Source organism: Solanum tuberosum, unplaced genomic scaffold (genome assembly GCF_000226075.1).
Source record: "Solanum tuberosum cultivar DM 1-3 516 R44 unplaced genomic scaffold, SolTub_3.0 scf00068, whole genome shotgun sequence".
In the NCBI taxonomy this organism is placed as follows: domain Eukaryota; kingdom Viridiplantae; phylum Streptophyta; class Magnoliopsida; order Solanales; family Solanaceae; genus Solanum; species Solanum tuberosum.
In genome coordinates this window covers 1,564,458-1,590,639 of record NW_006238994.1, presented here as the reverse complement: position 1 = coordinate 1,590,639, position 26,182 = coordinate 1,564,458, and the positions used below count along the sequence as shown (strand labels likewise).

Below are 26,182 nucleotides of genomic sequence, written 5' to 3'. Positions count from 1 at the left end.
ATCTACAGGATTAATATCATTTGACGCTAATGTTGTTCATAACTAACTTAGTAAGTAATACTCAAATAGTAAATACTTACAGGACTGATATCATTGAGGATTATCTTGGTCTTAGTAAATGATACTAAACATGTGTATATCTACAGGATTGGTATCGTTTGATGTTTCTCGTGTTTCTAACTAAATTAGTAAGTCATACCAAAAAGGTATATATCTACCGAAATGGTATCATTGAGGTTTGTACTGTTCATAACTAACTTAGTAAAATGATACTAAATTAGTATATATCTAAAGGATTGGTATCATTTGATGTTTCTCGTGTTTCTAACTAAATTAGTAGATAATACTAAAAAAATATATATCTACAAGATCGGTATATATCTAAAGGATTAGTATCATTTGATGTTTCTCGTGTTCCTAACTAAATTAGTAAGTGATACTAAAAAGGTATATATCTACAGAATTGGTATCATTTGATGTTTCTCTTGTTCCTAACTAAATTAGTAAGTGATACTAAAAAGGTATATATCTACATGATTGGTATCATTGAGGTTTTTATTGTTCCTAACTAACTTAGTAAATGCTACCAAAATTGAATATACCTATATGATTTGTATCATTTGATGTTTCTCGTGTTCCTAGCTAACTTATTAAGTGATACTAAAATAGTAAATGTAATTCGTATCATTGAGGTTTCTCTTGTTCATAAATAAATTAGTAAGTGATACTTAAATTGTATATATCTACAAGAGTGGTATCATTTGATGTTTCTCGTGTTCCTAACTAAATTAGTAAGTGATACCAAAAAGGTATATATCTACAAGATTTGTATCATTGAGGTTTGTGTTATTTATAACTAACTTAGTATATGATACTAGAAAGGTATCTATTTACATGATCTGTATCATTGAGGTTTGTATTGTTCATAACTAACTTAGTAAAATGATACTAAATTAGTATATATCTACATCATTGGTATCATTGAGGTTTGTACTATTTTTAACTAGCTTAGTAAATGATACTAAACAGGAATATATCTACAGGATTAGTATCATTTAATGTTTCTTGTGTTCCTAACTAAACTAGTAAGTGATACCAAAAAGGTATATATCTACATGATTGATGTCATTGAGGTTTGTATTGTTCATAACTTAGTATATGATACTGAGAAAGTATATATCTACTGGATTTGTATCATTTGATGTTTCTCATGTTCCTAACTAAATTAGTACGTGATACTAAAAAGGTATATATCTACAGGATTGATATCATTGAGGTTTCTCGTGTTCCTAACTAACTTAGTAAATGATACTAAAATAGTATATATCTACAGGATTCGTATCATTTGATGTTTCTTGTGTTCCTAACTAAATTAGTAAGTGATACTAAAAAGGTATATATCTACAGGAGTATCATTGAGGTTTCTCGTGTTCCTAACTAACATAGTAAATGATACTAATTTAGTATATATCTACAGGATCGATATCATTTGATATTTTTCGTGTTCCTAACTAACTTACTAAGTGATACTAAACAAGTGTATATTTACAGGATTGGTGAGGTTTGTATTGTTCCTAACTAACTTAGTAAAATGATACTAAATTATTATATATCTAAAGGAGTGGTATCATTTGATGTTTTTCGTGTTCCTAACCAAAGTAAGTGATACTAAAAAGGTATACATATGCAGGATTGGTATCATTGAGGTTTTTATTGTTCCTAACTAACTTAGTAAATAATACTAAATTAGTATATATCTACATGATTGGTATCATTGAGGTAACTAACTTAGTAAATGATACTAAAAAGGTATATATCTAAAGGATTTGTATCATCGAGGTTTGTATTGTTCATAACTAACTTAGTAATATGATACTAAATTAGTATATATCTATAGGATTGGTATCATTTGATGTTTCTCGTGTTCCTAACTAAATTTAGTAAGTGATACTAAAAAGGTATATATCTACAGAATTGGTATCATTGAGGTTTGTATTGTTCCTAACTAACTTAGTAAATGATACTAAATTAGTGTATATCTACATGATTGGTATCATTGAGGTTTCTCGTGTTCCTAACTAACTTAGTAAATGATACTAAATTAGTGTATATCTACATGATTGGTATCATTGAGGTTTCTCGTGTTCCTAACTAAATTAGTAAGTGATACTTAAATTGTATATATCTACAGGAGTGGTATGATCATTTGATTTTTCTCGTGTTCTTAACGAACTTAGTAAGTGATACTAAACAAGTATATATCTACAGGATTGATATCATTGAGGTTTGTATTATTCATAACTAACTTAGTAAAGGATACTTAAATAGTAAATAACTATATGATTGGTATCATTGAGGATTTCTGGTTCCTAACTAACTTTATAATTGATACCAAAAAGGTATATATATACGGGATTGGTATCATTGAGGTTTTCGTGTTCATACCTAACTTAGTAACTGATACTAAAAAGTCATATATCTACATGATTGGTATCATTGAGGTTTTCTTGTTTGCAACTAACTTAGAAAGTGATACTAAAATAGTATATATATACCGGATAGGTAACATTTGATGTTTCTCGTGTTCCTAACTAACTTAGTGATACTAAAAAGGTATATATCTACAGATTTGGTATCATTGAGGTTTGTCTTGTTCATAACTAACTTAGTAAATGATACTAAAATAGTATATTATCTAAAATGGGATCATTGAGGTTTGTCTAGTTCAAATACTCTCTTGTTATCATTTCCCTTAAACTATTCAGAAATTACTCAGTGAACACCTAATGATTATAAAAAAAACAAACTATTCACTAAAATTAAATATACCTACATGATTTGTATCATTTGATGTTTCTCGTGTTCCTAGCTAACTTATTAAGTGATACTAAAATAGTAAATGTAATTCGTATCATTGAGGTTTCTCTTGTTCATAAATAAATTAGTAAGTGATACTTAAATTGTATATATCTACAAGAGTGGTATCATTTGATGTTTCTCGTGTTCCTAACTAAATTAGTAAGTGATACCAAAAAGGTATATATCTACAGGATTTGTATCATTGAGGTTTGTGTTGTTTATAACTAACTTAGTATATGATACTAAAAAGGTATCTATCTACATGATTTGTATCATTGAGGTTTGTATTGTTCATAACTAACTTAGTAAAATGATACTAAATTAGTATATATCTACATCATTGTTATCATTGAGGTTTGTACTATTTTTAACTAGCTCAGTAAATGATACTAAACAGGAATATATCTACAGGATTAGTATCATTTGATGTTTCTCGTGTTCCTAACTAAATTAGTAAGTGATACCAAAAAGGTATATATCTACATGATTGATATCATTGAGGTTTGTATTGTTCATAATTTAGTATATGATACTGAAAAGGTATATATCTACTGGATATGTATCATTTGATGTTTCTCATGTTCCTAACTAAATTAGTAAGTGATACTAAAAAGGTATATATCTACAGGATTGATATCATTGAGGTTTCTCGTATTCCTAACTAACTTAGTAAATGATACTAAAATAGTATATATCTACAAGATTGGTATTTCCTAACTAACTTAGTGATACTAAAAAGGTATATATCTACAGGATTAGTATCATTGAGGTTTCTCGTGTTCCTAACTAACTTAGTGATACTAAAAAGGTATATATCTACAGGATTAGTATCATTGAGGTTTCTCGTGTTCCTAACTAACTTAGTGATACTAAAAAGGTATATATCTACAGGATTAGTATCATTGAGGTTTCTCGTGTTCCTAACTAACTTAGTGATACTAAAAAGGTATATATCTACACGATTTGTATCATTGAGGTTTGTATTGTTCATAACTAACTTAGTAAACTGATACTAAATTAGTATTTATCTACATGATTGGTATCATTTGATGTTTCTCGTGTTCCTAACTAAATTAGTAAGTGATACTAAAAAGGTATATATCTACACGATTTGTATCATTGAGGTTTGTATTGTTCATAACTAACTTAGTAAACTGATACTAAATTAGTATTTATCTACATGATTGGTATCATTTGATGTTTCTCGTGTTCCTAACTAAATTAGTAAGTGATACTAAAAAGGTATATATCTACAGGATTAGTATCATTGAGGTTTCTCGTGTTCCTAACTAACTTAGTAAATGATACTAAATTAGTATATATCTACAAGATCGGTATCATTTGATATTTATCGTGTTCCTAACTAACTTACTAAGTGATACTAAACATGTGTTTATCTACAGGATTGGTATCATTGAGGTTTGTATTGCTCCTAATTAACCAACTTAGTAAAATGATATTAAATTATTATATATCTAAAGGATTGGTATCATTTGATGTTTCTCGTGTTCCTAACTAAAGTAAGTGATACTAAAGAGGTATACATCTCCACGATTGGTATCATTGAGGTTTTAATTTTTCCTAACTAACTTAGTAAATAATACTAAATTAGTATATATCTACAGGATTGGTATCACTGAGGTTTGTATTGTTCATAACTAACTTAGTAAATGATACTAAAAAGGTATATATCTACAGGATTTGTATCATCGAGGTTTGTATTGTTCATAACTAACTTAGTAATATGATACTAAATTAGTATATTTCTACAGGATTGGTATCATTTGATGTTTCTCGTGTTCCTAACTAAATTAGTAAGTGATACTAAAAAGGTATATATCTACAAGATTGATATTATTAAGGTTTGTATTGTTCATTACTAACTTAGTAAATAATACTAAAATTGAATATATCTACAAGATTGGTATCATTTGATGTTTCTCGTGTTCCTAACTAACTTACTAAGTAATACTAAAATAGTAAATGTCTACATGATTCGTATCATTGAGGTTTCTCTTGTTCATAACTAAATTAGTAAGTGATACTTAAATTGTATATATCTACAGGAGTGGTATCATTTGATTTTTTTCGTGTTCCTAACGAACTTAGTAAGTGATACTAAACAAGTATATATCTACAGGATTGGTATCATTGAGGATTTCTGGTTCCTAACTAACTTTATAATTGATACCAAAAAGGTATATATCTACGGGATTGGTATCATTGAGGATTTCTGGTTCCTAACTAACTTTATAATTGATACCAAAAAGGTATATATCTACGGGATTGGTATCATTGAGGTTTTCGTGTTTATACCTAACTTAGTAACTGATACTAACAAGTCATATATCTACATGATTGGTATCATTGAGGTTTTCTTGTTCGCAACTAATTTAGAAAGTGATACTAAAATAGTATATATATACCGGATAGGTATCATTTGATGTTTCTCGTGTTCCTAACTAACTTAGTGATACTAAAAAGATATATATCTACAGAATTAGTATCATTGAGGTTTTCTTGTTCGCAACTAATTTAGAAAGTGAATACTAAAATAGTATATATATACAGGATAGGTATCATTTGATGTTTCTCGTGTTCCTAACTAACTTAGTGATACTAAAAAGATATATATCTACAGAATTAGTATCATTGAGGTTTGTCTAGTTCAAATACTCTCTTGTTATCATTTCCCTTTAACTGTTCAGAAATTACTCAGTGAACACCTAATGATTATAAAAAACAAACTATTCACTATGTTGTCAGTTTTAAAAATTTTAACAGTACATTAACAGAAAATAAAAATAAATAACTAATCCTACGCCTTCCGCTTTTTCCCAGCTTCCCCAGTCTGCCAGGATTTTCTGTCTCGCTACACTCACTATCCATTTGTTTCTGCTTGCCATAAGACCACAGTAGCTTGTCATATCTTGAAAGAATAATGTCAATCTCTAAACTGTCCAAAACAGCTGGTATTGTGAGACCTTCAATGAAATATTCAGCAAACGCCGCAACAGAAATTCCACTGTCGTTGTATAAAAAAAGAGTACAAAGTTAAAAAACAGTGACAGAAAAAACATATCATGTCAACTCTAAAGACAAAAAATGAATAAATGAAAAGAACATTGTTCAGTCACATACACATATAATACAGATATATTGTTATTTGTCTAGACGATACTTGTCGACTCTAAAGACAAGAAGAATGCAAAATTCAAAATTCTTCTGAGTAACAAATTAAGTAAAAGAGGATAAACATATCATGAGTCAGATTAATTTATAAAAAAAAAAGTAGTATTATACCTTCAAATGAGAATATTGATCAATGGCTTTGTCGCCGGATCCACCAATATTTTCGGTTTTCATTTTGGGGAACGATTCTGAAGGAATGGACGGACCAGAAGAACAACCTAAATTTTATTTTTTAGTCTGTTGTTCAGAATCCATAGGTGCCTTCCCATTCCTCTTCAAATCAACCCCGATTTCTTAACCCACAACATCTGCATGGTTGATTTATTCACTTAAGCCAACATTGTCTATTGTGTTTGCATTCAAATGGAAAGAAAAAATTGGCCCAAACATACTCGAAACCCTTGATTGTTGATCACCTACATTATCGTTATCGCTATCATTGTCAACATAATTAACATAAGTAGAACGATGCCCCCACCAACAACTAGTACTATGTTTTTACGGCCCATAGAAAACAATTTGAAAAATCAAAAATAAAATCACAGAAACCCCATAATTAATTCGAAAGAAACTGTATTGGAAACAAAAAATAAATGTAAGTGGAATAGAGAAAGAATTGTACCACACAAAAAACAGACTTATCTCGACTAACAATGACAGACCGAAGAAATTGCACACAACTGTTGAACTTCGTCGTTGCTCCACCTAGACAAATCGGGTGGGTTATTTCCGTGGGGCCTATTCCTTTTGAATAACAAATTGGTCTGAACGATTGGACAATTAGTAATGGGCTTGAATAACAAATTGGGCCGAACGATTTGGACAATAATGGAAGAATGGGCTAATAAAAGGGAGGGGGTATGGGCTGTAAATAATTAGAGGAGAATGGATATATGAAGAGTTACTTTGGGTTTGGGTATGAGGCTGTAAATATTTTAGGTTTGATGACCCTTTTATGTAGTTTTTCCTAATTTAAAAGAGTTTAAAAAAATATTATTTAAAAAAAAAGTAATAATGTGACATGTCAGCTAATTAGGCGAAAGAATGATGTTTTTATTGTGTCAGTATATTTTGAGAAAAATAAGAATAATGACGTGATATTATAATCCAAAGAAACAAAAATAATGTTACTAAAAAATTTTCTAAACTTGAGTGACTACTTAAAAAAAGTTTACTCTCACATTGCTTGTCTTCAATGTGCTTCTACAGATATATCAAGAGGTGATTTTAAATATATTCTAAATTAGTTTCACATTTTCTTGTAGCTAAACAAAACAATGAGATTATAAAAATCCTCAGGCTGATTATATATCTAATAGAATTTACTGTAATATATATATATAAAAGAGAACCATAGGCCGCCTATGTGGCGCCACCACAAACTAGAATTCCCTTTTAATTTATTTATTTCCAAAACTAGCCTTCCCTTTTCATGAAAAGTTGCGACTTTTATGAAAAGTTACAACTTTTATGAAGAGTTGTGACTTTTATGAAGAGTTGCGACTTTTATGAAGAGTTGTGACTTTAATGAAGAGTTGTGGCTTTTATGAAAGATTGTGACCTTTCCGATAAGTTAAAATAGAAATTTGTTCACACCACCCTTTGTAGTTTATAAATAGAGGGATTTTCTGTCACTATCATTTGTAGGGTAGTCGAATTCAAATACATTAATTAAGCTTCTTATGATGTTTGTTTAATTCCTCCTATTTCATGGAGCTTAATTTTTACTATAAGTCATAGTGATTCATGTAATTATGACAATTTCTTTTTGTTATTTTGGCGACTTTTTTTAAACTCTGCTAAAAATTTCAGCAAAGATGATTGAAAATTGATCTTCTCTTTTGTCCCTTTCTACCGGTTTCTTCATATAAACAAAGAAAATTGATTTGGATTGCAATGCGGCATTACTACTCTTGCACCTCTCATTCCACAACTCATAACGCTGTTGAAATAGTTGAATTCCTTACGTTTGGTTTTTTAGTAAACAAAACTTTTATTTCTGCCACTATTATTTGTAGTTTATTTTTTGCTATAGGGGAGTCGAATTCAAATACATTAATTAAACTTCTTATGAAGTATATTTCATTCCTCAAAGTTTTCTTCTTCATATTTCATGAAGCTTAATCTTTTAGTGTAAGTCATAGTGATTCATGTATCTATTGCAATTTCTATTTGTTATTTTGGTGACTTTTTTTTAACTCTGTTAAAAATTTCAGTGAGGATAATTGTAAATTTATCTTCTCTTTTGTCCCTTTCTATAGGTTTTTTCATATACTTTTTGGGAAAATCGATGTGGGTTGTGCTATATTTGATAGCACAAACAACAAATATGTGATACTAATACGGAACCAATGATGAAGTTTGTTAAAAGAACCAAACAGATTGCTCTCTTTCTTGCCACATTTAGTATATTATTTTTTATTTTTTTTTCTTAGGTACAAACAATTCGTATGTCATTGCACTCTTCCTATAATATTAGTATAGACACAATTAGTCCACTTCTTTTGTCGCAAGTTAAGAATTTGTCATATTTCTTCGTCTCTTCTTTTTGGGCAAAATAAGAGATCAAATTTTCTTGAAACAAACAAATGTCCAAAATACACTATAACATAAATATTTTTTATCGGCATAAATATGCACATTAACAAAGAGTGTTACAGCCTTTACGGACATTAGTTAATTGTCATTAGATTCAATGTTGCTATAAACTTTAGGGACATTTATAGAGAGTACCAATTGCCTCTGAAAATAAATATTTAGCGACAATTAAGCTATTAATTGCCGTTAAAGATCATTTTTACTGTAGTGATAACTCTTTATTTTGATAAAGTTATTTTGTTTTTTTGATAAAGAAGTAACAACTCTTTCTTTTGGATTATTTCAATTAAATTTGTGAACGGTAAACTTGGATACAGTCCGATAGACTATCTTTTTGAAAAATATGTTAAGCAACATATTATTTCTTCTTGATTGCTAGGAAAGTAAGGTTGTCTTTATTATTATTTGTGGATATTTGTGAGTTCAAGTGCTCACAAAATTATGCTGTGAGATTTTAATATGTTATGTTTCAAAATTTTGGTTTAGAATATCCAGTTGTGAACAATTCCATTCAGATGTCACATACTGCTTGGTTGATAATTGCATTAATTCTTTGTAACTGCATACTATAACCATAACAATAACTATGGTTCAATTCAAAATAAGTTGGGACTGGTGATATGAAACCTAAGCAATAGTAATGACTATTCTAAGACAATGAGGAAAAACATTTATGATACTAACAATTTTAGGGACATTTTAACATATAAGAAAGGAGATGAAGGTCTTCCATTTGAGTTTAGTTAACTATGTTCTTGTATGGATGTGATGTTCAACTTTACTTGGGAGTGTTGTTGTTTGAGGCTTTTTGGTCTCTACTTTAACGTCTGATGTTGTTCTTTATAACTTTTTCGAATTTAGCAAATTTCATTACTTCTTACCAAATATTTCTATGGAGATTTTCTTAGACTTCTTTCTTATACTTAAAATCTCTCTATGACTCATAATTTTTGTATAACAGAAAAACAAAAATTAAAAAATATAGCACTTTAAGATTTCAGAGGAACACTTTGCCTTAAGATAAAATGTTCTTGACAATGTAGTGTATGTATCGGAAATATGAATATTACCGAATGATCATATGTAAGCTTAAAAAAATAGTTCAATCCCGTGCTTTGCACGGGTAGTTTACCTAGTTCTTATTAAACAGTGGTCAACTGGCTATTCTATAATTAAAAAATACCCTGAGTTACAACTTACCACCAGTAGGAGCAGAGCTTTCTAATCTCTAGAAGTTTTACATTAAAACTGCAAACCCAGCAACATTAATCTAAGTACCACCAGAAGGCTCAAAAACTGTGTTCTACCTCTGACCAGAAAAGAGAATCTGTACACTGGGAAACGAAAGGTAACTACAAAACAGAACCAACCAACACCGTACATGGTAAGCAAAGGTTAGCAAACTTGCAGCAAACACACGATGCAGGGTGCAGTAACCTTGAAATTTGACCTCCAACGATCAGTTACTTCATTTGAGTCCACCAAAGAGGAGCTACTCTGGGAATCAGCAGTTGCTCATGCTCTTGGCATCAGAAGTCGCAACATACGCTGCATCTAATAACCAATTTTAATAGCAGTCAACGTTTTTGCTTCTGAGATACAAAACATATTCCTTGCTTTCTAAGTTCCAAGTTCTTCTTCCCATCATCAAGAGCAACAAACACAACCGATAAGCCTTCAAAGACTTCTACGACTGTCCCTCTATGCCTGAAAAAGAAGACAAATTGAAAGGTCAAACTAGCACACATCAAAGAAAGGGTGGTGCAGATTTATATGAATGCTCTTCTATACAATTTGATATTTAAGAACCAGCAAGGGAGTCACGCTAATTAAAAGCCCAAATGAACATTGTAACTAAAGATAATGTGTTCCTTTTCTTTATCCTACTATATCCTTGTGTCCCAATGCAATTCACTTGCTCTACTGATTGCCCTTTTCTCATTGCTATCATGAGTACTAATCCAGAATATCACAGAACTCATTTCCATTAAAGTTGCATAAATTTTAAGTATGCATAGCAATCAGCTTGATGTAACAATAAGCTTACTAGGCATTATCAGATGAATGATGAACTTCCACTCTCTTTCCTTTTGCATCTTTTCCCAACTTCTGCAGTATCCAGTTAGCATACAAGAACTCATCCATTATATTGTCTTCATAAACAGCAGTCCCCAAAATGCCGTTCAATCATTCAATGAAACACTAAGAGTCAAGGGGAATGGTGATAATATTCTTGGAAATACTTTCTTTAAATTGAGTTTAAGAGAGACAAAAAAGTCTAAGTTCTGTGTTTCTCTTGTTCAATTAAATTTTATATTTACTCATTAATTCATTTCAATAACTACTCCCGGATTATTTTTGTTCAAATTCTTCATTTAAGAGAGAAACATAAATCTTCTGAATTGCTCCAAGAAAAAAAAAACTCACATAATCAAATATAATTGATCCGTCCATTTGCCATCTCTTTCCAATTTCCAACAAACAATTCATCTAGTCAATGCAAGACTAACAAGCCAACACATTATGTAATCAGGCTTTAATTCATTTACACACTGATACGTTACAGGTGACCACCTATTCCATATTCTTATTTTAAAGTGCAACCATTACCCCCTTTTCAAGACAATACCAAATTTAGGTAAAAGTGCTATTATACAGGCGTCTCACACATGCATTATATATATGTGGCACAAACAATCACTCCCTCTTTCCTCAAAACAATTACTCCCTCCATCCCAATTTATGTGGCACCGTTGACTTGGCCCAAAGTTTAAGAAAGAAATGAAAACTTTTGAAATTTGTGGCCTACCATTTCTATGGTTATAAATCATTTCATTAAGGTTAAAAAGGAAAATTTTAAAGTTAGATTGTCTCCCATGATAAAAATCGTGACATGCTTTTAGAGACGGACTAAAAAAGAACATGTGTCATATAAATTGGGACGGAGGGAGTATAAATAACTTAACATTTGCATATCCACGAACATTAACTTCCTCCACAATTATCAACAGATTATACTATGCAAAACATTCATAAATGCCGTTTGTATGCCATTGTTTGAATTGATCTGTCATTAGTTACTCAAGATCTTGAAAGGGCCTTGACCCTCCAATGATAACAGTTCTCCTTGCCAATCATTAACCCTTCTAATGAACTCAATTGACATATCTGTGAAGTGGTTCTAATCTTTTTCCTACCAAAATAGGACGAATCCTAAATAGTTTTTTTTAATAAAGGTAACTTTATATTCACATAAAAATTCATCAGCAAAGCCTGATGAGGTGGGATTTACAGCCCCCAGGAGGTAATTTCAAAAGCCAAAAACTGGGGAAAAACTTTACAATTGAAGCTATAAAATCCACTAAACTACCCACCAAATCCTGTTTACACCAAAAGTACAGCTGGCTCAAGCTATTCATCTTGATTTTCTGAATGCTGTTAAGTTTCCCATCATGTGATCTTTCATTTCTTTCCTTCCACAATGTCCACCAAATGCAGGCTGGGATGCATTTCCACCAGTCCTCTTTGGATCTTCTTCTTCTGCCCACTCCTTCCCAGTGTCTCAGCAAGTCTAAAGTAGTCTTGGGAATTACCCAGTTAACTCCAAGTATACATAAGAACATGTCCCACAGATTTATAGATGTTCTGCAGTGTAAGAATAAGTGACTGTTAACTTCTGCCTCTTCCCCACACATGTATCTTGAGAAAATCTGTATACCTCTTCTTTGTAACACTTCATGAGTTAGACGTGCTTTCCTAATTGCCAACCAAGTGAAACCTGAGACCTTGTGAGGAATCTTGATTTTCCAAATTAGTTTCCAAGGCCATTCCATTTCCATAGTCTGATTAGAATTTAAGCTCCAGCAACAAGATTTCACAGAAAAAATCCCTTTCTTGTGCATTTTCCAAATTGGAGTATCAGGACCTTTAGTGACCCCTGGAAATGCATTTAGTGTCTGTAGTAATCCTGCTACTCTATCAACCTCCCAGTCATTTAAAGCCTTCCTAAAGATCAAATCCCAACCTTAAGGGCTCCACACCTATGCCACAGTGTCCATCTGTTGTAGGCTCAATATATAAAGATCTGGGAACATGATCTTCAAATTCTCTTCCCCTAACCAGAGTTCATTCCAGAAACTGGTTTTCACCCCATTACCAATCCTAAAGTATAGATTGGGGATAAAGGATGGCCACAGTCTTTTGATTGTCTTCCAGAGCATCCAAAGTCTTGATATTCCTTCAAACATGGCTAAATAGTTGAAGGGTAGAGGCTTTCAGTCATAATCTAGCACAGGGTAGCTTCGTGCCACTTGCTTTTCAACCAAGCGTGATGACCAATTATGTGAATCGACAGTTCCTCTCGTACTAGATTAAACCTGCCTCCTTGGGACTTAGCCCTAAAAATGAATTCCCAGCTAGCCGATTACCTCGCCCACTGAAGCTTATCCCCCTTAAGCACTCACTTCAACTCATGTCCTGCAGTGGAAGCTGTAGCCTAAGAGCCCTAATTGTACAGGTACAGACCTGAGGCTTCCTCTTTCATATTGATGAAAGCGCTAGGCACCTCTTAAAAGATCCAACTTCCCCCTTGACATAGTTCAAAAAATGTACAGATCTTAAATAATTAAAGGGAACTGTTTTTGTTTAATATCTAAATAGCCGGAGTTACAACCAGTAGGTGCCCAAGATTGCAAAGCTTTCTAATCTCTAGAAAATTAAAATCAAAACTAAAATTCTTAATAAGGCAGAAATGCAGCATAAACAGCAGTACCCAAAATGCCATTCAGTTATTCAAGGAAACAATAAAAGTCAATGGGCAATGATGAGACTATTCTTGGAAACACTTTCCACATTTTAACATAGCAAAATCTGCTGCAAGAACACCACAAAAGGTATATGATACTGTCAATAATAAATTTGTGATATTTAATTCCAGAATAGAAAAGTTTAACCTAATGCACATCCATATTCTCCCCTGTGTTAAGAAATACAATTGCACTTCATGAGAAAGGCACCAAAGCAAGACCAATAAATTAATAATCTTAAAAGCAATATCTAAGGTGAACCTGATGCCATCACATTGGCAGTGCGCCCAGCGCTGGCAAATGTCACAACAGACCATAGGTGTTGATTCAGAATCTCTATATACCTACAGTATAAAAAACAATTAATTGCATTCCCCATAGACACATGGGAAGAAAAACACTCAGTTGCTTTGGAAAGGCAATGAAAGCAAAAGGCATCACGTAAAAATATCCGACAACTTAGCAACTTCGCATTAGTAAACCACCATGGTACAAAGAACCTAATTGTAAGATCAAACAAAGAGATGCTCAGATAATAAAAACCACCATAATATCTACCTTCAAATAAACAGGACAGTAGTTTCCCTTCACAAATAATCTTCCACAGGCATCACAACAAGTGTATCCTAAAAACCACTTGCCATTGATCAAGAAATCAGTAGTTCAGAGGCAATAGGATATACAATGCCCTAAATGATTTTCATAGGATATGCAAAGCCTTAAATAATTTACATAGGATATGCAATGCCTTAAATGATTTCCATACATCACATGCAGCACACAACATTATTTTATGCTATTGCAATAATTTGTATTGGGAATCTCGAAAAGACATTAGTACGGAAAATTCACAGTGCTACAGGCAAGCCAAAAACTAGAGAACTGAGTTAAATTCCTTCCAAAGCCCTTATCAGAATATATAATGTAAACCAAATGGAACTCCTACATGATGCTCCTCTGTAAAGATACAGAAAAAAACAGCAAAGAAAAGTACATGAATAAGCATTTTAATTAAAATGGAGTTAATTAGAGTGTTCAATTAACATTTATAGCAAAACTTGAATCCAAGAGGATATCCCACTAGCAGCTCATGGCCCCATACTACACACCTCACGCTCAGTCCATTTCCTGGAACATTAGAACAACAGCTGTGACAGTTTGTCTTTGGGGCAAAAATAAGGCCCACTGCTAACGTTCTGCACATCCCAAAAACAACTAATTATAATCTACTTTTATCATTATACAAAACTGAAAGAGTAAGATACAGGAATCCACCTTGTGTGGAGGCTGCATACAGTAACAGTGATAAGCTGCATCACACCTTTTGCAAAACATGAACTTTTTTGGATCTCCGGTTCTTCGACAGCCCTACACCAAACAAGGAGCATACATACAGTCGGTATATATGAGCAACATAGTGAGCATAAAAACATGAGTTGAACAATAACATAGACATCAAATAGCCAAAAATGCAATAATCACAAGAGAATGATCCAGAATACATCTCCAATAATGAAACAGAAGAGTTGCTTTCCGCAAAAGTGTTCTTTTTTTAAAAAAAAAAAGAAGAGCAGCCCATAGTTTCATTTATAATCCTACTTGTTAGGGACACTTCCTCACCCGCTTCCTTACACATGAAACACAAACTGACGCAAACAACGTACACCTTCCTCAACACCCTTTGAGATTTATATTGTTGCTATATGGAAAATGTCATCTCCTTCCTAACCAATAGTTTCTCATGAAAGGACTTCACAGAGGACATTCCACTATCTCCAAACCCCACCTCCAAACATTGGAATCAAAGAACATTCCATTGCTTCCAAACCCCACCTCCTAACATCGAAAATATCAACCGGATTGACTTGTCTATGTAGTAAGGCAAGGATTCTGTATATCCTTAAAATTTCTTTTTTCTTTTTCTTCAAAGATGACAATTTCCTTGTATGCAAATCCCCAGCTTCAACTACTGCTGATTTTGAGCTTCTTTTTGCTTCTCTTTCAACTTTATGTATAGTTACTAAAGCAATTTAATATGAAATTGAATGCTGCAAAATAATTCTTGTTATAGTTGATTAATTCTTTTAATAGTTAATTTATTAAGAATCTAAAATCAATGTTGCTATTGACCATTATTTTCACTCTATTTCAGTTTAGGTATTGTGTCTATATATAGTCATTATTGTATAACAGGTACTGAAAAAAAATGTTAATCACTATTTGATTTTATAAGTACTAAATTCATATATTTAGGTAATTTCATATGGTTGATGAATCGTACGCTGCTTATTGCTTTTGATTAAAGCTTTGAAGACCTTATTGCTTTTTTTGCAATTTTCATTTTTTAAAGCACTGATCAAATCTTACCAATATCCCGACCTACAAGGCTATTTCTCTATCCCCCAAGAAACCTCCATAGTTAGATGCAAGTCCTGTGGTGCCAGAGCGGAAGTAGCGAAGGAAGGGATAAAGGCTAAAGGCTGGTTGAGTAGTTGGTTATAACATACTGTTTGATTTGGTTTGGCTACCCATTGGTTAGACGAATTAAACTTCCTCATTCCAAAATATCTGAATTCTCAAAAAAAAAACTACAATTGAAGTCACCAAAGAACACAAGGACAAAAGCACAAAGACCAAAAAAGAAAGCTGGAGAAACAGAAGGGCGGGGGGGATAAAAGAAAATCTAATCTGATTCAGTGACACCTTGCAAACTGACATGACAAACTTTACACCATAAAAAGTGAAACATGGAAAAAACGGAACTATAGTGACTCATTTCACATTAAATGACTTCTTTTAAAATAACTGTGGCACCCTGATTGCACGGATTAATTCCACAAGGTACCTTCCACCAGGTAACTCTGTCTAACAACTCAAGAAATCATCTAGTGTCATTAAATAACTTCTTACAACCAGGGATTGGGGTTTCAACGTGGGTTTATCATTATAAGCTATTATTGCTTGCAGCTAATTTGGCTTTGACATGGCGCTTATCTGAGTTGGGTCCACTTGATCTGGCGGAACGTAGTCTTCCCTGTTTCTTACAGGACAAAAGGTAGTTGAGATGGCAAGTGTATGATTAGTAGCTAATGGGTTTGTGTATAAGTGGGGCCATGGGTCAAATTCTACCTGTTTCGCCATCTCCATTGACTGTCATACACCATACACATATGGACGGATTCATTTAAGAGCATTGCCTTAAAAGCAATATCTTTTCTCAATTGACTGTCCATGCCGACACATAGAGATGTTGAAAAAAACTTCTTTCCATAGTTTTGACATCCACCTTAGTCAGGATCTTTTTTTTAATCAGTGTACCTTGCCCCAAGATTTATGGGTCAAAACTGACATGGGTGATCTCTCATAGGTCTTGGCAGCAGGTTAGGACCGAAAATGCCTAAATATGAAAACCTCCGGTTGTTACATATGGCTAGCAAAGAAAATTAGGGATATCTCTGATTAATTTATTATTTCCATTTTGTTAGGTAATAAAATTCAATGTCTTGTCGAATTAGCTTTGACCTACTTGTTCACAAAAAAGAAAAAGAAAGCAACTCAGCGTACAATTGTCATGTTTTAGGCAGTTATTAAAAAGCAAAACCAACTATGTTTCATTATTTTATTGAAATGAATCAAAAGTTTTACCTCACAAAGCTGGCATGAGGGACATCTCCATGAACTCCAATGGAAGAGATCTATAGGAAGGGGCATATTAGCAAAAGTACAACACTAAAAACTGACAAATCTTGAGGCCAATAAGAGTACCTCTATGTTGACCCCAAGCTTTCAGGCAGCTTCGGTGATACATCTTCCCGCAACTTTTGCATGACATCATTTTCCTTGTTCTTTCACCTCCTTCATTTTCACTGGAAAAGCATAGCCTGCACATCACTTTGACATTCGATAGACCCTGTTCTTCTCCACCAACATCTTTCATAGAGCCCTGAGGGCAGATATTTATTTGTAAATAAAAAGATTGAATACTATCATGTAATAATTTATAATTCCAGCTCCCAGCCTCCACACCCCCAAGAGAAAAAGAAATGAATATCAGTAGAATGAGGGATGAAAAGGGGTTATTACATGTACAGTAACAGTGCACCTTTAGAATACGAAAATTCTGCTGGTGAGTGACAAAATGTATTTGGTTGAATTGGAGGAACAACAAAAGAAACATCCCAACCGTTATTTAGATTTTAAATCCAAATGTTGTTTGGAGCACTAGCAGACCTTTACTTTTACAGGTCACTTGGTTGGCATGCTAGTTATGTGGGGAGGAATTGTTTATATGGTGATTAATAATGATGGGATTGTTAGTGCGATCATTAATAGCGAGAAGATTGTTATACATGAATTACTTACTTTAAAAGGGCATTTTGTCTTGAGCTAGTTTAATCCCCACATTGCGAATATATGTATTCTTCTTCCACATTCTATTCCATATTAAATAATAAATGTTTCATACAACTTAATGCAGGAATTGTTTAGGGAAAAAGAGAAAAAGGGGGAGAGGGATTCATCACCAATATTTGATTGGATCTCTAATGCCGCCAACCAACTTTGTATTAGTTATACTTTGACTAACTTTTTTCATGTGGCCAACCAATTAGTGGTCGTTTGGTAGAGTGCATTAACAAAAATAATACATGCATTAGCTCTGTGTATTAGTAATACCTTGTTTGGTATACTTTTTTATGTTATGTATAACTAATGCTTGTATTAGTTACATACACTCTATTGTGTATTAAGTTGTGTATTACTAATACCATGGATTTCTACGTATTAGTAATGCAAGGGGACTAATGCATGCATTAGCAGGGTTAAAGACTCAACGACACCTCAAAATCCTTTTTACATTTTTTCCACCGTAATTGTGGAGGATATTTTTGTAAATAAATATTTTTATGCAATGCATGCTATTTTTAATAACCAAACCAAACAATCTATGTATAATTAATGCAAGCATAACTAATACAAGTATTACTAATACACTCTATTTAGCATTATTTTTTTACACCCTACCAAACGACCCCTTACTGTACTATGTTTTGCGGGGTTTTATGTTGATATTAATGCTAATTATTGCAATACATCAACCAAAAAAAACTTAGAGCATTATGTTTAAAGTTGTCCACTTCACAGAACATTATCACACTCTCAAGTCATTATAGCCAAATAACTTAAATGTAGCCCAAAAAGTAGAGATTGAAGCGTGTGACTAAAATGCATTTAACTAACAGCCTTCACTAAACGTTTTCGTCTCTCTCAAGGAAAAGGAATTTTCAAAGATGATCTATTACCTGAATTAAGGGTGTGTACATTCTAGGCATTTTTTTTTATAAGTAATAAGAAATTTCAATGTTGGCCTCAAGAAGATGCAGAATAGGTCATGGTATACATATCAGATTTTGGAAGGATAGGTAGCTGGACAATGATGGAGGAATTCCCAAGTCTATTTCAAATAGCATGTGAACCAAATTCTTCCATCTCTCAGAATAGGGAAGACAACACCTGGAATGTTCTATTCAGAAGGAACCTACAAGACCGGGAAATCGAAGAAGTGGTCAAGTTGTTTTTTAGGCTAGAAGGCCAGGTGATAAATGCCAGGGAAGCAGACAAGTTAGGGTGGGGCAGTGACAAGGTAGTATATACTCGGTGAAAGCAGGCTATGCAACTCATATGCTCCTAATGAAGTGCTTGATAACTGGCCAAGGAAGTTGATATGGAAGACTAAGCTCCTAAAAAAGATCAGAAAAAAAGATACACAAATGATTTAGCCTGTTCTGATGTTTTCTCTCAAAAGAGAATGAATTTTCATGGTGCTTCCTATAGGATTGAGAAATTTATGAGTTATTCAGTAGTACAACTCTTCATGAAGCTTGCCTCACTCAAGACAACCTTAAGAAAAGGAATTTTCAGATTGCCAATAGATGTTTCATGTCTGAAAATTCATTTTCTTAAGGTTGTCTTGAGTGAGGCAAGCTTCATGAAGAGTTGTACTACTGAATAACTCATAAATTTCTCAATCCTATAGGAAGCACCATGAAAATTCATTCTCTTTTGAGAGAAAACATCAGAACAGGCTAAATCATTTGTGTATCTTTTTTTCTCCTATAGTGGAATACTATACAAACACTTAAAAGTTTAAAATGTAAATATGGAGTTAACTTATCAAGTACCCTGAAACTATTCATACAAAGCAGAATGTCTATACCTTTTTGTGGACCACATAAACTCTTTTCTCCCTCAACAGAAGAAGCCAGCATTCAAATAAAAAGAAACACAATAGTCATGGCATACAATCCACACGAAATATAAACAGACAAGTGATCTGAAAACAGATCATCTCAGCGACCATCTATGTCATTATCCTGACTACGTTAAATAGGACAACAGAGAAGTCGATTGATTAAACAATCATAATTTTCACATTCCACATACAAAGTCATGCAAACCTACGTTTTTTAGAACTGCGGTTCCTAACCTCCACATCTCCAGACTCAAATTGTCTAGCAAAATCATCAGCCACCATAGATGCTGCAGCAGTTTTCTTCTGCAAAGCAACACGCTTAGTCTTAGCTGAACCAATAGCAGCCGCCTCCTCACCATCCCCGCTGCTTCCGCCACCCCCATCACCTACAGGCGCTTGTGGGGGCAGAGCAACATTAAGCTTGGGCACTTTAACCTGAATTGTGGCAGGTTGTTTGGCCTTAAGACCCCATGGGTCCTTGAGAAACTCCTCAAGTTTAGTCACATCGCTGAAGAACTCATTTTTACCCTTTGGAAACCCATCTGGGCAGAAGCAGATCTTTCGACTGCACCAAAAAATGCCAAAACACTCAATTGGATCAGAAATTCAAAAGAAAACAACAAAACACAAAACCAAGAACCCGATTTCACATCCATCGATAAAGATAGAGATAGATAGCAGATCCTCCAGCTACACCACAAAAACTCCAAAACCCACATCTAAAAACGTTCAATGGGTCATATAAACCCCAGTAAACAACTTAAAACCATAAAACAAAGAACCCCATTTGGATCCTTGGCGGCTTGGCCTAGATAAGAGAGAGTAGAGAGAAAGAGTGATAATAAAAGAGATAAATAAACAAAATTATAAACAAATTTTACAAAAATAAAAGAATGTAGTACCAGGTAAATGGGCATGCTGTGTGAAAGGCCATACGCGAGATAAATTTTTTTGTGTATGAGGAATTCTTCAAGAGCTTAAATTGGGGAAAAGCTCATTTGGGGGAAAAAGAGAGAGAGAGAGAGAGAGAGAAAAGGGGATGGGCGTGACTTCTGAGGTGTATACACAAGTTTGTTTATAAGGTGAAGCAAAATTCACATTTGGCCCATTGAAGTTTTCATAATGTTAATAGAATCCATGATTGTTTGTATAGTAGTGGCAAAAAGTCAAAAAAGGAAAAAAAGGAAAAGGTTTTAAAAAGAAAAGAAGAAAAACTTTCAGAAAAATACTTATGGTCACTGAGAGTAGATTTTCAAAATTTATTTGACCATAAAATTTGATCAGATTTAGAAAATCTGATTTTTAAATATTTTCAAGTTCCCACCAATTATGGGTTTTGGGGGACATGGCTTCTGCTCCGAGTTAAGTGGTCATGCAATATGCTTCTAGTTCATAGTTACAAGTTATTGTCAGCTCTCTAAGATCTACTTGAAAGTCCAAGCAATTACAAGGTCGGCAAAGACCTGCTTGGAAATATATTATACAGAAACTAAAGGAGCTCAATTTTGATGATTTTTTTGAAGCAAGGCCGGGACAAAAATTAGGAGTTGTAACCCACAAGACAAGAGAAAGAAGGCCCAAATCAAAATATTGATCATTGAAGAATTGAATTTTGATTCTCATTTCCTGTGAGGAAGGGAAAGTTTGAAGAGCTTACATAGTTCATTGTATGAGTCATGGTCATCAAGTCCAATTCTGCATTTGACACTCACAGGAAGATTTGTATTTGCAGCAATTATGCACATGGACGCAGCATAAAACTTTCCTTGTAGAAGTTGTGCACATGTCCTAGCAACCATACAGATAAATAATATATTTGATGTATCAAGCAAGGAAATCTTAACCTACAGATCAAGCATGAGGCGCACACCAAAACACCCATGTCCAGCGACTCTGGGGTTAAGACATCCGCAACTGTTAAATAAAACAGAAAAAGTATCAGTTATGGGTCTAAATAAAAGCTAGAAACTTATATTTTAGATAGGAAAAGCAGAACGAACTTAAAATTAATTTCATCATAGCCATATGGAGTTGCCAGTTGTGTCGCTTTGGCCAAATTCTTCAAATTATTTCCCCCAATTTGCAGCACTATAGGATGCTGCTCAGGGCCATATGCCAAGAATCTATCCTGGTATATTAGAAAAATCACATAAATGTCAGATTTCACTGCACGATAGAAACACATAAGCATTAGCCAGTGACAAGCTGCTCTTAAAGGTCCAAGCTGCAAGCGCAATAACATATCAGTACAAGAAAGTTCCTTTTGAAGATCTACCAGGTTACAATAATATATCATCTAGGTCCCTTCTTTGCCACGTATTTCACAACAAAGAAATAAATATTCCTTTTTTAGGAAACCATCTAACTGGGACAAGGATCTTAGTTTAGGGAAATGAAAATGACCAACCAATTTGGCTAACTCGGCCCTTGAAAGACAACCCAAAGATTCTATAGTAATTGATATAAAAACAGTAGGATTCATTGATTTAGTAAATCAAATACAAGTGTCAGGTGCCATCTATAGAAGTGTTAACTGTAAGCTTCACTTTGTAGAAGGTCAGTTCACATCATTTAGAAAGTAGGCATATAACCACAGAGACATACACCAACTATTTCCTTTTATCATGAAAATTGGGGCTGGCAGCAAGAGGATCAAGATTAAAGAAAGTAACTTTTGACTATTTCACTGTCTCGTGACTTAAAACAAATGGGCAAAATAATAGGATATTTTGATTTATGCACATTAAGTGAAAATTTTAACCGGTACATTTGAGTTAAATTATCGTAGACGAGTTTGAATCCTCTGTAATTGTGAGCCTTTACATACTACATAGCACATATATGTTCATCTCTTTCTCATTTCTTTTTGTTTAGAATATGAAGAAAGGATTAACTCGTACGATTCTCTTCTTTTAGCTTGGCTCTACTCATCAGTGAGAAACAAAAAGGTACTTTATGGTTGGGTAGAGAAGCATTAGAGTCTTATTCCATGCAGCAGAACTTTACCAAATTGCCAGTCTGGTAGACAATTGTTTCGGCAGCAAGCATTTCTGTGTAGAGCCACACCTTTTTCTGAGATAAAACAGGCCAAAGTTCTGTAATGGTTATCGGTCCATTCCATCAAGAGGGCAACACTGTTTAAATACAAAGGCTTACAAATATTAGGGGCTCTTTTTATTATTCTATTAAGTAAAGAAATATTAGGGAGCATATTAACTTTGTAAAGAGAGAAAATTAGACTTCTGTATGCACACACCTGAACCAAGGAGGAGTGTCTTGCTTGAACTTCCCGTAGATTTCTTCTTCCCTCTTAAGTCCAGCGTGGGCTGCTCTTTATGAAACTTTCCACACAGGCATTTTGAAATAGGCATTACACAAGAGGACATGATATTATACAACACAGGCATTTTGAAACATTTACACAAATAGATAATTTACTGAATAAATGAAGACATAAATCCACCTAGTTCAATATAAGCCAAAAGCAATACTTGGATCATTAGATTAAGGATGAACTGCCAGGAACTGGAAAATTGATATACTGGCTCAACTAATTTTTTTTTGAAAAAGGACCAGAACAAACAGAAATTAGGGAATTCAAGAACGAAACAAGAAAAACTAAGAAGCTTAGGGTTTAGGGTTTTACATGGAAGCAGAGAAATGATGCTGCAGCTACTTCTGAGGCGAATCCAGTTTGCAGTTGGAGAAGACAAAACCGTAGCTACAATGGTAATGTTAAATAAGGTTCTAGGCTTGCAAATCTTTCTCCCTCTTTTTTCCTCTCTCGGTTAAAAAACACTAATGGTAATGTTAAATAAGGTTCTACGCTTGCAAATCTATTTTTCAAAGTTAATTCAATTTATTAGTAGGTTAATTTGAAATTGAACAATATATTAGTCTCTCTCTATATATATATATATAACTAGTAAAATTACCCGCACTTTGCGTGGAAATTTAATATCATGAAATTTATAAAATAATACTTAAAACCTATCAGTCATTAAAACTAAAACACTATATTATCTTACATACAAGATTACGTAGTAACAAACATTAATAATGTAAAGAAAAATAAAAATTATTACATCTTATCATTTATCCTTAATAACATAAGTAAAAATTAATGACCGTAAAAATACATACCAGGATCTGCAGGAGCAAAGTGCACAAATATTTAATTGTGAAGAAGAAAAAGAGGTTCAGAATTTTTGTTGTTTTAAAATGAGAGAAAATTCCTCTATTTATAGACAACAAAAGGTAGTGTGAACAAATATTTATTGTGTTTTATCTTAAAGGTTATAACTATTTGGAAAAGTTGCAACCCTTCGGAAAGGTCACAACTCTTCATTAAAATCACAACTTTTCATAAAAGCCGCAACTCTTCATTAAAGTTGTAATTTTTCATAAATTTCACAACTTTTCATGAAAGGAGAAGGCTAGTTTTGTAAATAAATAAATTAAAAGAGAATTCTTATTTGTGATAGCGCCACGTAGGCGGGTCGAAAGTTCTCTGTTATATTTATATATATATATATGATATGATATATGATATATGATATATGATATATAATATATATGTATAATATAATGTATTTATTTAATGATCTATATTATACAACACATTATCAAAATGAGACTATATCATATCAAGCAAATTCTTACAAAACTTTGAAGGTATCTATTTTGTTTTTCTTAACTAATGATAACTTTTTCGAAATGTAAATTTATTGTTTTGGATATATTTGATACTAAAATTCATTTTACTGGGATGATCTTGCAGACACCATCAAAAATAATAATCAGGTATCAAAATACGATAATGTCAAAGCAAACATGTTTCTTTGCCATCATCTTAATTGGGACTTGAAAATGAAATATTTCATTGTTAAAATTTTCTTTATATTGTTAAATAATCTAAAAGATGATATGATCAGAAGAAGATGGTCATTCTTGCATAAGCACTTTTAAACTGGATCTATTTAAAGCTGCATTTTAAAAATCTATTTATAAGTATAGTTTTTCATTGTTTAAATTTATTTCACAGTTGAAATTTATGGTGAGAATATCACTAACAATGATATGCTAGAAAAAAAAAATCTTTACCACACTTCATGCCAGGAATGCGCTTTTGCAATAATATCGAGAGATGTGGTTCAAATAATTTTTTACACTAATTTCATTTTTTTTTGTGGCCAGATAAAATATGATGATTTATAAATAGAGGAAATACATAATTATCCCATGGAACTTATATCTTTTTTTTAAGTAGACACCTTAAGTTTGTGGGGGTCCTATTACCCCACGAAACCATCCAAAAGCACAATAAATAAATCATTTCTTCACCATCAGTGCTCACAATCCAAGAGCGTGTGCCACACCTCCAACCCATTTAACAAGTGCCGGGTTTTATCCTAACCCATTCATTTTTTAACCCATAACCCAAATCCTAAGAAACTTCCAACCCATTTCACTTTCACCTACCCTCGTCTCTCTCTTCGACCGATCAAAACCCTAAGAAACTTCATGAGGCGAAGCTAGTTGGTAACATTGCTGGTTGAAATTTGTTGAATCGTGGTGTCGGAACGAAGAAGTGAAGGCTCATAGATTAGTTATTTGAAAAATCTTTGAATTTTTTATTTATTTTACATTGTAAGTGAATTTTGTAGTGATTCATATATTTTGAAAATGGGTTTTATTGAAAAGTCAGAAATTCGAAGGTTGTTGATGAATTAATGCAGTACTCATCTTGCGAAATTGATTCAAAGTTAGAGAGATATTGCAGTCCTTACTCGCCATGACACTGTAGCAAGCTTCAATGGCTGTCAATGGTGTTTGAATTAATTTTGGGGAAGATGGGTTTTAAAAAAATAAATAAAGAATTCAATTTACAATGCCACATGGCTGCTTTATATTGGTTTGGGGTTGTTTTTTAAAATACTCACGCGCCCCGAAAACGTGAAAACATAGCAGATGCGGAAGCGGATCAAAATGCTATATTTAGTCTGATCGAAAATAGTTTAATGGGGTAATAGGACTTTCGCAAACTTTAAGTGTCTACTTCAAAATAAGGTCCAAGTTCAATGGGGTAATTATGTATTTCCTCTAATAAATATGATAGAAAAAAAAGGACGAAAATTGACCTACTAGTTAATAGTTCTTTTTCTAGAGAAGACAAACTTCCATCTAGAAAACGTTGTGTTCCCAATTGTTATTATGACCTTAATCGTGGTCATTGTCATAAATGAAGGAAGAGAGCTCTAATACACTAATAATATCCTTCACCATCAATAATGGAAAAAGAACGACCACAATATAACTTATGTAATATTATCATATGAAAATATAAACTTATGCGGAAGAGAAAGCCTTGTTTTCAAACCTTGCAAAATAGCTAGTACTAACATACACACATAAAAATAACGATACTAATTCGTCATGTTTCTGGGATTGTATCTAAAAATCCTTCTAGTTTGAATTT

General features: G+C 33.0%; 3 protein-coding genes across 9 annotated transcripts in view; all 3 read right to left on the bottom strand.

Moving 5' to 3' along the window:
* LOC102586916 (histone-lysine N-methyltransferase 2C-like) overlaps positions 1-26,182 on the bottom strand; it is a 123,914-nt gene that overhangs the window by 36,509 nt on the left and 61,223 nt on the right. The window contains exon 8 of the mRNA XM_015307862.1: positions 13,716-13,798. Within this exon, the coding sequence (XP_015163348.1) occupies positions 13,716-13,798 (83 nt within the window). The remainder of the gene's footprint in view (positions 1-13,715; positions 13,799-26,182) is intronic.
* Positions 10,274-13,481, bottom strand: LOC107060243 (uncharacterized). The gene is made up of 2 exons (XM_015307866.1): positions 12,024-13,481; positions 10,274-10,356 (listed from the first exon to the last, which is right to left on the bottom strand). Exons 1-2 carry the CDS (start codon positions 12,549-12,551, stop codon positions 10,351-10,353), a joined length of 534 nt encoding a protein of 177 aa, XP_015163352.1. The 5' UTR covers positions 12,552-13,481; the 3' UTR covers positions 10,274-10,350.
* LOC102585239 (uncharacterized) lies at positions 17,233-23,520 on the bottom strand. 7 transcript variants are annotated; one of them, XR_001473230.1, is made up of 6 exons: positions 23,351-23,520; positions 22,961-23,045; positions 22,711-22,838; positions 21,705-21,832; positions 21,362-21,618; positions 20,181-20,269 (listed from the first exon to the last, which is right to left on the bottom strand). XR_001473230.1 is itself a non-coding variant. In XM_015307869.1 (3 exons), the coding sequence occupies exons 1-3, from the start codon at positions 20,636-20,638 to the stop codon at positions 17,286-17,288; spliced, it is 423 nt and encodes a 140-aa protein (XP_015163355.1). In that variant the 5' UTR covers positions 20,639-20,971; the 3' UTR covers positions 17,233-17,285. The 7 variants fall into 7 exon arrangements, 5 of the variants coding, with proteins under 5 accessions (XP_015163355.1, XP_015163357.1, XP_015163354.1 ...); XR_001473229.1 differs by lacking the exon at positions 23,351-23,520 and having other exon boundaries at positions 22,961-23,344; XM_015307869.1 differs by lacking the exons at positions 21,362-21,618; positions 21,705-21,832; positions 22,711-22,838; positions 22,961-23,045; positions 23,351-23,520 and adding exons at positions 17,233-17,320; positions 20,607-20,971 and having other exon boundaries at positions 19,914-20,269.